Consider the following 12,010-nt stretch of genomic DNA (forward strand, 5'->3'; position numbering starts at 1 on the left):
TTCCATACTCAAATGCATCTAAAATTTCTAATTTTCAAAGCGGTTTCGACAATGGTTATAGAAACCGCAGAAAACAAACTTTAGTATTAATTTGTTCATTGAAACCTCTTCTACAAAACCCATATGCCGGCAAATAGCTAAGGCAATAAGTTTTTTATCAAGAGCGAAAAACGCAGGCGCAAGTGGGCGATTTATAGCCATTTTCTCTATTTTTTCGCTCTCTTTTCTTGGAGGACGGTTCAAATTTACCGCAGATGGACTTAAAAGGTACCTGGGCGTGTCGCGGCTTCTGCGCGATGAGTACGCGGAGCGTTTTGAGGAGACATTTGACTGTATACTGACTTATACCTTGCTGACTTTTTTTAGGCTGATGAAACAGTACACAAAGTTTTAAAAATAAGAAAGAGTTTTCGTTGGGCCGTTAAAATGTCCGACCTGGCTGATGGCAAAGATGCCGCAAGTCCCTTCTTCAACGTAGAAAGAAGTACGTTGAGATTCATTTGGGCGAGAAATTCGACTCCTCAGAAGTTTATGTTGGAGCAGCTGGTCTCATCGATGCCACTCACGATCAGTTTAAGGTAGAGACAGGTTAATGTTGGTGAAGGCTTAGGCCACATTTGATGTAAGTAAAAAATAGAACTCATCCATTTCCTGACAAAAAAAGACTCCGTTTCACGATCTAGATTCGATGTTGTCTGTTAGCGGTACTTTTCTCTCTTGCAATTGGCTATCGATAGCGGCTTTTCTTTTTTTTTTTTTCATAATTGATAGCAAACTAAATGGCGTTACGAGCCAGTTGCACTTTAGCTGTGGTAAGCTTAATAAGTTGAGGAATATTTCAAAAATTAATCAGAGCTGATTCAACAGTTCCTTACTTTATTTTTTTTTTTCAGAATTGCATTACTTAAAGATGAGGGGGTGCAGAAAGTGGTTGAAACATCCCGTCCAACGCTTGTAGACGAAGGGGGTGTTGTCAGTATGGACGTCGACTTCGGACAGCACCCGAATGACCAGGATTTGGAATTTAAAATAACAGTAGGCATCTACGGCCACGTATAGCTCAATCCAGGTTTTTAGTAATTGATTATTCGCCCAAAATATTTGAAGAATTAGGATTCCAACAACGAGGTTGGCTGTACTTTTTTACGATACTTTTCACTTAAACTCCAAATTGGTTCTTCTTTGAATAGAAACTTTTTGTAAAGTTTTAAGTATGTTGTGTTTTTCAATAAAGGTCTGAATAAGTTGCAAATACTAACTGCTCTTATTTCACGGATAACCGTAAATCGCTACAAAAATGAATTCAGAGGCGGAAAAGTGGACGAGAGAAAAGCATTTTAATTGAGATTCAAAGGAGGAGGATACTAACCCTTACCCCTCCCCGCCTCCCTTTCACAAAAACAACTAGAGAACCACGATGAACACAATATTCTTCTCGCAACAATAAAATATACCAAGGAAACCTCAACCTTAAAGGAGATGAATAAGATGCTTCTTCCTACCCACTTGGGGTACCATCCTGAAGTTGGCCCGGAACCGACAGACGTGGCGATCCTTCGTAGCCGCCTTACGTGCCACACGGCATAATGGGCATGAGTGAGTGAGTGTCCTATTGGTATGGGAGTTGTAAGTTTAAGGCTTTCAAATCCTTCTAAAATGTTAAAAGTATCTCATAGGTTGATACGAAAAAAAAAGGGGTTTTCACGAAAGTTTTAAAGAGTCCAATCGCTAGAGTGGGTCGAGTCTTGTTCCACGGAGGAGTGACCGAGAGCGCATCTTCACTTTATTGCAGAAGCTCAAAGACGCGACTGGTTAATGAAGTTTGGGATTAACGGACTTAAGCAAACATTTGAGTTCGCTGCCACTATAAAAAATCTCGGGAAGTAAGCGAATGTAAAAATTGAAATGTTAACTATTCGGTATCAGTTTTCTTATGACACCATTATCGAGCTCATTGTAATACAGGAACTAGGTAAGAACGCTTTCTTACACTTGTGTATCCCCCATAAATGGGTTTTCTATTCTTTCTTACTTCGTGGCTGCTAAACTACCGAAAATTACGAAACTTCGTGACCAGATGATGACGCAACTTTTTTGGGTCTTAACCTCTCTTCCCCTCAACCCCTCCCCCGTTAATATGAGAATAATCCAGAATATTTAAAAGAGATATGGTAAGAGATGGGACATTCATTTTATTGTTGAAACAGGTGTAAGTTAGTGTCTAACAAATGCTCTCCTTCCTTGACGTTCCCTTTCTACCACATATTTAAAGATAACATTAAAAAAAAAAATCAACAAGATGCTTTTCGAAGGAGTTGTGAACATGTTTTTGTTCCATTATTTTGGCTATAGAAACCAAGGGCCATGGTTAGTTTTATTTAACCACATCGAAATTATTACTTGCTCCAATTTTGAGTCGACAGAAAAATAAAATTTGGCAATAGTTTTTGCAAAGAAAGAAAGACAGAAAGAAAGAAACGTTCTTTTAGAAATGCGGGCTTACCGAAGTAAAATTGCTAGTGTGGTATTCATCAGAATTTGATTTGTTTGAAATGAGCCATACTTACCAGGAGGACCTATTTAGCTTTTGGATTAAAAAAAAAATTGTACTTTCTCTTTGGTGTGCCGAGTGCTCAACGAAAACCGGAAAAAGGAGAACGTCCGCTATGGAAAAGTTTAGCAGACACCGGCACGAAAAATGAGTTTTTTCTTTCTAGTTAATTGTAAGAGCGTGATCTCTCATCTCCCCCTCCCCGTGGCTTTTTTGCATGAAAATGCCAGTAAATTTATTTCAATCCCGCGTACTATAAACTCAATAACTAGATCAGTGGAAAAAATGTGCAGTTTCTAGGATTGACTGTAAATGAAAAAATCGAAACACTCTTCCACGCGCACTATAAGAAAGTTATCACCAGTAAGCGTTAACACGTATTACTGAATCCGCGAATTTTTACTTGTTTCGAGGTGTTTGCTCATTGTTTGCTCATACTGTTGCCGCAATATTTTACCCTGAAACGACCGCCTATTCCGATGTCACTTCAACTAATAAAGTTACTTCTTTAACCCGGTCTGTTCTAAATAGTATATTTAAAGCGAAGTCTTGTTGGCTCGCTAGTGAAAACCTTCCACGTGGTCATCGTTTCTTTCTTTTACATCCATTGCGTTATTACACTGTGCGCAGCGAAGTGGATTGGCCAGAAGATTCCTGTTCTGTAGCTAATGGATAACATTCAATACAGGACCTTGCTCTAAGGCCGTATACTGACGTAAAGCCATGTTATATTCGTGTTGAAAAAATTCTGATAAAACACTACTACTAATAGAAACAGCTCCAGCCTTGTTCTGGTTTGGTAAAACATATTTCACATTAACGCCCTCGCACACCTCGGGAGTCATCGCTGTGACGTGGTTAGCGTTCACTCGGAGGGGGTGGTGGAGTTTGCTTTCGTGCGCGATCGTTTGGGAATTAACGACTGCTGGGACGCTTAAATATTTCCTTTCTTTTTTACATCTACCAAGATGGACTTAAAATACAGATTGGTCAGTATTTATTATGTCTGTTCGTTATCATTTATTTTGAGTTGTCAAATATAGGTGTGATCGCGCGTCGTCTCAACTTACATATTAGTAACAGATTTACACTGGATTTCGTTCCCCATTTGCCGTAATTTAAGCGAGTGTTTTTGTTTTAGGGTGTCCTCCATCCGCCTTTTCTATGACTGAAATCCGCCGCGTCAAGATTTGATTTATTTCACAGTTTCGTTGTTGATTCGTGTAAACTTGAAGGTGAGAAAATTGTTTATGAATAGTTAGTTATTGATCAACCGATCGATAAAGGGCTTCAGTTTTCTTGTTCGGTGGGGTTCTTTTAACGATTCAGTAGGCGCGTGCAGCTGCAGTCCTTACATTGTGTTTTCGTGCTTTAGTAACATTCACTGTAAAGCTACATTATGAGCTACAGCAAACGTGCTTTTCAGAGGACCGTGGTGTTATTGGAAAAGAAGAGGACTGCTGTTCCTGTGAACGCAGAAATGAGTCGGCTTATAAATGCCAGGCGGGTGATGGACATTGCCTTTACAAAAAACCACACCGCTTCTCAGATAGGCGATCTTCTTTGCGGCGCTTTTCCTTCTTTAGTTGGAAAAGACCTCGGTGGGTAAGTCTTGTTTCTCTTGTCACTCGCTTCTTCTGAACCAGTTCGCTTCAAGGTGTAAGTTACTTCGGACGAATTCGCTATATGAAGTTTCTGTCGAGTTGATGATACTTACTGATAATTGTCCTACATTTCCCATACGACAAAAAATTGAATTCAGTTGATTTAAATTGTTCAAGTGGAATTGGACTCTACTTGTCCATCTAATTTCTAATGAACCTAATAAATCTTTTTGTCTTCTCGCAAATTTCGTTTGGTTGTTTATAAAACAGAAAAACTAAAAATCTGTCAACCTCTAAAGTTATAATTTGGTGCCTCATTAACTTCGGTAGACACAAAGCAGAAAACAATTTGTGAGTAGAATGCACGTGCGGGATTGATGAGACGTCGCTTTTTCTCGCATAATCACTTTTGGCTTGAGATTTAAGAGGGAATTTTTTCTATCACCGCGTGGGAGGTGGCACATGATCGGAAAAATAACTATCCTCATCCGTTCAGAGATACCTTAGGGTAAGTCTATAAAGGCGGTGTAATTTTTTTTGTTCAGAGCTGTTTTTATTTTCTAGAAAATCACCAAACACTGTATCGAGCCCCAACCGCCATAAAATGGCCGAAATGAAGTCGACGAGTAGGGCAACAAAACCTTTATTCCTCAAAAGCGCAAAAGGAAGCAAGTCTTTCTGAAATTTAACTATTTGTATACGAGGTATTAAAAAATGATTTGAATCTAATAACGGGCTTGTTGACATAACTATGAATTATAGGCGAATATTTGAAAATAACCAAAATTTGATTGATTAAAAATTACATTTTGGAGCAGTTTTTCAATAAAAATTTTTCCTACCTGGTATAACTCGGAATCACTTGAGATGAGCATTTTTACAAAGTGGAAAGAATGTTCTTTCCATGGATATAAAAATTAATTTGGGGCTCTTAATTACTGCGAAGAAGTAGTCCGGTCTATTTCGTGCAAATCGCAATGCCGCCATGTAAACAACCGCAGATAATCCAATTAGGCTTTTTATTATCGAAGCCATAATTCCAACAAAATCTTATCGCTTTGACCTATACTAGATTGTAAACTGGATTTCTCAAGCTCACCTGGCGAAAAACACCTTTCTAGGATTGGTTCCTTGCCTCAATCTTGTTATAAAGAGACTTGACAACAGCTTCGATAGTACAGCACTACAGGCGGTGTATACCAAATCACAGTGAAAACATCTCACGAAGGTTCCTGCCGGAAACGTCGCATTGCTGGACAGTTATAACCATATTTCAGCTTGGAACACTCACATTTTACAAGTCTTCCTTTCACAATAAGAATGGAAGTTTGTTTTTTATAGAACGAGCCAGAGCATCCTGACAGATGAAATGAATCACTGACGTTCGTTTTTTGCGATGGTGTCACGCAATAACATGTCACTCGAAAGGAGGCTCGGTTACCAATACGCTCTTATTTTCTTTCCTTCTTATCCCCTATTTTTCATTTCCGGGAAAAAGTTTTAAATCCAGAATTTCAAATTACCGTTGTTTGCATTTTTTAAGCGCGATACCACTCATGCGTCACCCTAGACTGCTAAATGAATTAGGTATATGTTACTACAGCATAGAGGAAATTTCACTGCATTAATTTTTAACGACGTAAAAAAATGTGTTATCATATCTTGTAAATTGTGACGGCTTGCAGGGTAGACAGGTGCGGGAGTGGAAAAATTAAATTGGGAGTAGCTTTCTAAAATACTCAGCGCTAAAAAAATAAATTAGATTAGGCACAGTTTCTAACCATATAATGAGCGTCGCGCCCTAAATTTTCCAAAGCAAACTAAAATGGTGTTTTCGTTTGGCCGCCGATTTTTTTAAGAGGTGAGCGTACCAAATGGAAATCAATTGCTCCTTTTTAAAGATTAGTTGGGGGATGCTGCTCCCAAGATAAGCGAAGTCGAGTTGCAGGAAGAGCTTCTCTTATAGTCCCTCTGCGCTTATGTGAGAAAGACATCTCAGCACACAAACAGGCTGTGGGCGTGAATGATGTTGAATCGGAAGTCGATCTCATTTTAGCAGGGGCATCGATATTCACGTTGCCTTCCAATATTTCGGACATGACTATCTGCCCAGCCCATCGCTCCTCTTTGGGCATTGGATGGCGAAGAGGCTCGCAACGGTGCCGTGTTCCATCCGAATTATCGAGGCATGCCAAGGAAGGGAAATCACGAAAGGGTGACCGTAGTATAAACAAAGCGCTTTCGAAGGCAATCCTTCGACGCACGGGAATATTCCTTCCTGTTGGGTCTGGTAAGTCTTTGTAATGTTGTTAATTTACAATAGGACGCTATGACAAACAGGACAAGAAGTTACTAGTAAATCAAAATTGGCACATTTAAATTAGTACTACCACTGAAGCACACATTTAACCAGCCATTTCATTTTGTAGCGTGAGCTAGTTTAATCAAATTATTTTTTATCAGTGTGTTTTTTTTTTGGTTAACTTCTTGTCGCCAAAAACTAATACACCTCTTTCCTTATCTCACCATGCGGGGCCTGGGACCGAGATATTTATTTTGGTCAGGGGCTCAGGGCCACTCACTACACCGCAAAACCGCTCTTAGGGAAGAGTGATGGATAGATTTAGTGGACGTTGTTGCATGTTGCGTTGTTGGTGCGAGGGGACGGGCAGGTGATTTGAAAAGCGAAAGGGAGGGTAGGATTAAAAAAACTGTTTTTGTCTCTGTCAATAGACCATTTTACAGTTCTGTGATATTTAACCAGGCCTCTGTATGAAAGCGAGGTTGGTGTTGACCTTGACACGATAGAGATCAAAAACTGGTTAGCATAACAATTAAAGGATTTGCATATCAAAAGTAACAGGGTTTGTATCAAAACAAGGTCAACTTGAGCCTAGCTTCCACTCAAAGGCTTGGTATCTAAGCACGCAACTGTAAAAGGGCCTATCCAAGCCCGAAAATTCCCCCAGGCATTCTCATTCTTATTCATTTTCGTTCGTTCGTTCGTTCTTTTATTCATTCTCATTCCCCTACCCCGGTGTGGGGCCTTTTCCAAAGACGATCAGCCCGGTTAGTGAAGCATTGTCAAAAACAACGTGATCTTTTCAGTCAACTCTCGTTACAACGAACACCCTCGGGACGTCGTTTAGTGTCCGTAATACAGTGGAACCCCGATATAACGATCCTCGATATAACGATATTCCCGGTATAACGATGAATATTCTATGTCCCTGCAAATGTTACAGTAAACTGTATGGGACAGAACCCCGATATAACGATCTTCGATATAACGATATTCCCGATATAACGATGAGAATGAGTACACAGTACACAGTCACAATGTAAGCAAAACATTGAATTTAATACAGTAACCGAGCATCTGTAAAGTTTCCGTCGACAGCTTCTCTTTGACTCCTTTTACCCCGATATAACGATATGTTTGGTTATTTTTCAGCATTATCGTTATATCGGGTTTTCACTGTAGTGAGAGTCCGTAATGCTTGGAGTCATTTCCAGACAAACCTCTTTTGTCGGGGATCTGAATTTTGTCCGTAATAGCGAATGTCCGTAATAGCGAGGTGTCCGCAAAGCGAGAATTTTACTGTAAATGGTTCTGCCCCAGCACTGTACAAATATTTGCACTGTTGTTTCCGTGTGCAAACGAGAGATGAAGCAAATAAGAACGCCGGGAAGCAAAGGAGTTGCAGTTTTAGATGTTAAAAAGCGATTGAAGCTGTTGCAGGCTCCAGTCGTTCTAATGAAGTTACATTTATTTGGGAATGATTACTTGTATGCGTGAGCTTGCCTCACCGTGGGGCATTTTCCACATTTTCAAAATCAAAAGACAAATGCCCCGGGGGATGAGCGGGCTTGGAATTGACTGAGCCATTAGTATTGATAAATTAGTTTTACTTTACGAACAGTTCGATTATAATTTATCATTTTCTTGTGTGTGTAGGAATTTGTCGTGACTGCAGGACGGCCATTGTTCCGGATACCAAGATAACGGTTACAGAAGCCTGTAGCTCAAGCCTAGGTGGCATTGCAAAAGGAATTGAAAATGTTTCTTTGGTGAGCCACTTTAGTGACAGTACGTAGTAGTTTCAGTAGTTTTCACATGTATTTTCGCGGTGAAAGGGCATTATCAATTGCGATTTTAAGAAAATTTGTGATTAAACATGACCTGTTTTCTGATAGACACCCACTTGTGTAGACTTGCATAAACTTACTATGGGTTGTATCTTATTTGATCACGTTGAGATTTCAACGCAAGGAGTTATCCAGCAGTTTCGTTTGTTTGGCAAAACAATCTCCATCATTTATGAATAGCGCTATCAATATTAAATAATTACATTCAAGCCGATGCACGACATTGGAAGTCAATTCATGTAAGTTCAGACTTCCTACTTGTGCTGGCCTCCATTTCGTTTTTTCTATTACTTCTCACCGTGCCTGATGTTTCAGAATTTAAGCGCCAGTGTAGCCCAGTCAAATAAAGCATTTGGAATTAAACACGTTATGACTTTCTACCAAGTTACATACTTATGTTTTCTTATTCCTCTGAGAAAAACAGAAACGCAAAGTAATACTAACAGTAAACACCCGCATACAAGAACACGTGGATTAAGAACATCAGGCTAAAAATTGGGCAATTAAACACCATTTATATACTGAAGAACAAATTCAGCCTGAAAAATAAACATGTTCTTTATGTTTAAAAAAGAAAAAGGATACCAGAAAAAGAAAGCTGGTCTAGAAAAACTAAGAAAATTTGTGTTTACTTATATCATTGATAGTATTTATTTACTTTTAATTTTAATTTTTTTTAGTGCAAGTAATGAAAAATTGTATGGTAATTACACCTCTAGTGATGTATAATGTATACTATTTCTGAAAACATTTTAAGAACAATTTAATAACACTTTCAGGCTGATTTCCACTAAACACCCATTAATCAAAAACACTATCAGCCAGAAGCCCGAAATCAATGTTCTTATATTCAGGTGTTTACTGTACACGCGTGGTTACATTTGTAGGACGAGGGGGAGGATTACGCTGGTGTTCCTCACAGTACTCCCATAACACCAGGAGGAAGTTTTCTACATTCCTGAAAGTGACGACACATGCACTTCTTTTGAAGTAACGTTCGATGATCTTCGCGGTGCACAGGCAGAACATAAACCTGCTGACGCCCTTAACGAGTATTTGCAATCCCGAGATTCCAGTCCAGTCCGTTCTAGGCTTAACACTCCGTGGGATATCGCAAGTGAGAGAACAAAGCGTTACTACATACGAAAAGCTGGACAAGGTGTGACCGCCATAATGGAATATTTCGCGCCCAAAAGTCCTGCTGAGATGTTCCAGGCGATGTGTTCCTCGCAAGCCATCCAAAGAACTTTGTCAAGTGACGAGGAAACTGAGACAACTGTCTATGAAACCCTACTAGGAGCGCTTGCTGATTGCTACCACGCTGCTGGATGTTGGGAGACGCGTCGGCAAATTCTGTCTATCATGGCCGATAAAGTGTCGTTTAAGAAGTTGCGACTTTGGATACCAGACCTGTCAAGTTGTCGTTTTACCGAGGCCAAACGTCATTGCTTGACACACGGGAGAGGAGCACCTGTATCGTTAGCGCAAGCGCCTGTGATGCGAGTTTCCATTGCACAAATAGATCACTTTATCACATTTATCACAAGTGCACATGTTATCCAGGACTTGCCCTTCGGGGAATGGACTATAACGTTGTCATCAAAAGAGACAATCAAAGTTCCCAACGTTATACGAACCATGGTTCCAGAACGATTAATAAAGCAGTACCTCACGTATTGTGAGGAGACAGGATTTAAAGCCCTCAGTCGCAGCACCCTATTGCGTATCTTAAGTGTCTGCGCCGCGTCTGTGAGGAAGTCCTTGCAAGGACTCGATTACATTAGTTCTTCAGGGGCAGGGGCATTTGACGATTTATGCAAAGTAGCCGAGATGCTTGGGGACTCTGGGCAAGGGAAGGGGTGGGCAAAACAGCAAGAAACCAACCTAAGGGAAAGCAAGCGCTATCTAAAGAGCGACTACAAGGTACGTTTTATTAATTTGTTTGTTTAATTGCAATCAAACTTTTCTACTGCGATCAAGCTTGCAAGTTAATAAGCTGTTCCAAGCGCGTTTGTTCAGTATAAATTTATTATGTCGCCGTTTGATTATTCGAGGAAGGTAGCCGATATATTTTTTACTTCCCCCTATGTTCAATGGGTGGACGCTTCTATTTGTAAAGCAGTACCCTTTCTTATTCGTTCAGAGTCGAACGAGTTTGCTGATTTTGGATTGGTCGTTCTGATAAAAAGAATAGACGACGGCGAGAGTCGGTTTATGGTCTTTGAACCCTATCCGAACCGCACCCCCGGTCTGAATAGGGTTAAGAATGTTAAAATTACGAAAATAAGGGGAGGAAACTAGGAGGGAATAGGGCAGCTTCACCCCTCGCCGCCGCTTGCTGGCTGTTTCTCAATTCGTATTAATGTTATCACGTCGCAGGCTAGGAAACGAAATAGACTGCTAGCAGTTAAAAATCCAGAAAAAAGTCTGAGCTGGGAGGCTCGGCACCCAAGCGCCATTGTCATAGAGCCTGGAAATAGAAGGCGATGGTCACAAATGATACGAAACATGCGGAAAAGGAAAAACCACCAAAACTGCGAATTCTATGCAGCGTTGAGAAATTCCGTATCTTAATCCTTTTTTTATTTTTTTGCAGAAATAGTGTTTTTTTTAGATTTAAGGTAAAATTTCTTATTTATTACTTTACTAAACACCGGAGTGCAAGCTCAATTATCCACCAACGAAAATGCTGTTCATCGAGTGGTTTTGCCTTTTAAAGATCAAAAGTCAGCTGACGCAGTGAAAAGGCAATTATCAGATCTAAGCAAAGAAATAGATCACACTCTTCAACCTGTGTTCAAGAGTCGCAAAATATGTGAAGGCCTCGAGATCTGCGAGCCCAAACCACCTATAATTAGCCAACAATGCGTTGTGTACAATTGTAAATATGATTTTTGTGATGCAGAGTATGTCGGCTACACCAACCGAAAATTAGCCGAGTCCGTCGGGCTGCTCTGAAAATAGAAAAAAAGATGGCCTAATTAAAAATAATCTTAAACAACGTATTTCACGCACTTTATTGCGAATTGATTGATGACTTTGCGGCACGCTAGTTTTTACACAATGGAATAAATTAATACAAAGAGAACTGTTGTTTGCCACTGATTCAATTTTTCAGAAGTTGGATATTTGTCAAATAACTCCCCTGATTGCTGTACTGAAAGTAATTGTACTGATCGAAATACCTTCTGCACTAAAAATCCGAATATTCTGTGGCTTAAATTCACAGGTGCATGTGTCTAAAAGCTCGTCAATGCCCGATCATTGCAGACCGTTTGCCTTAAGCGACCCCAAGGATCCTGCATATCAGTCTGTCTGCGAGCATGACCACAATGACGCATGTGACCGCTGCGACCTTCTATCTGAGACCTTACTTCAAATTGAGGCAGGCCTGGCGGCGCAGACTGAAAATCTATCATCTGTGGAAAAGGAAGATCTTCTCTTCAGGGTGAAGCAAGCCTAGAAAGCCATCTGGGCTTGGAAGTCACACCTTCTTCGCTCTGTCAACCAAGATTCTGCTCGAGTGGAGCTTTTGGAGCAACTAGATGAAACTTCAGTGCTGCTAATGCAAGATTGGGCCATGAAATATTTGCCCAGAAAGTACAGAGAGAGCCAGACCGACTGGTTTGGGAAACGTGGTATCCCCTGGCATGTGACAGTAGCGACAAAGCGCGAAGGGGATGAGATACAAATGCTTACTTTTGTA

The 12,010-nt window shown here is 40.2% G+C and overlaps 2 protein-coding genes and 1 pseudogene across 2 annotated transcripts; 2 read left to right on the plus strand and 1 right to left on the minus strand.

Annotated features, from left to right (window-relative positions):
• The window catches only part of LOC149044143 (uncharacterized), a 280,943-nt pseudogene extending 277,547 nt beyond the window's left edge, over positions 1-3,396 (minus strand).
• Positions 315-1,165, plus strand: LOC149044162 (uncharacterized). Its single transcript, XM_089209381.1, has 2 exons — positions 315-578; positions 894-1,165. The coding sequence occupies exons 1-2, from the start codon at positions 427-429 to the stop codon at positions 1,057-1,059; spliced, it is 318 nt and encodes a 105-aa protein (XP_089065507.1). The 5' UTR covers positions 315-426; the 3' UTR covers positions 1,060-1,165.
• Positions 3,397-6,190: 2,794 nt separating the features above from the next.
• LOC149044163 (uncharacterized) lies at positions 6,191-10,465 on the plus strand. Its single transcript, XM_089209196.1, has one exon. The coding sequence runs from the start codon at positions 9,478-9,480 to the stop codon at positions 10,252-10,254; it is 777 nt and encodes a 258-aa protein (XP_089065322.1). The 5' UTR covers positions 6,191-9,477; the 3' UTR covers positions 10,255-10,465.
• The last annotated feature ends 1,545 nt before the right edge of the window (positions 10,466-12,010 follow it).

This window comes from Pocillopora damicornis, chromosome 6 (assembly GCF_964200805.1).
Source record: "Pocillopora damicornis chromosome 6, jaPocDami1.2, whole genome shotgun sequence".
Classification (NCBI taxonomy): domain Eukaryota; kingdom Metazoa; phylum Cnidaria; class Anthozoa; order Scleractinia; family Pocilloporidae; genus Pocillopora; species Pocillopora damicornis.

Excerpts from the sequence above, each read along its gene's own strand:
- LOC149044162 (XM_089209381.1), top strand. The coding sequence starts at position 427 with ATGTCCGACCTGGCTGATGGCAAAGATGCCGCAAGTCCCTTCTTCAAC. Across the intron at positions 579-893 it reads CCACTCACGATCAGTTTAAG|AATTGCATTACTTAAAGATG; the intron begins GTAGAGACAGGT and ends TTTTTTTTTCAG.
- LOC149044163 (XM_089209196.1), top strand. The coding sequence starts at position 9,478 with ATGGAATATTTCGCGCCCAAAAGTCCTGCTGAGATGTTCCAGGCGATG.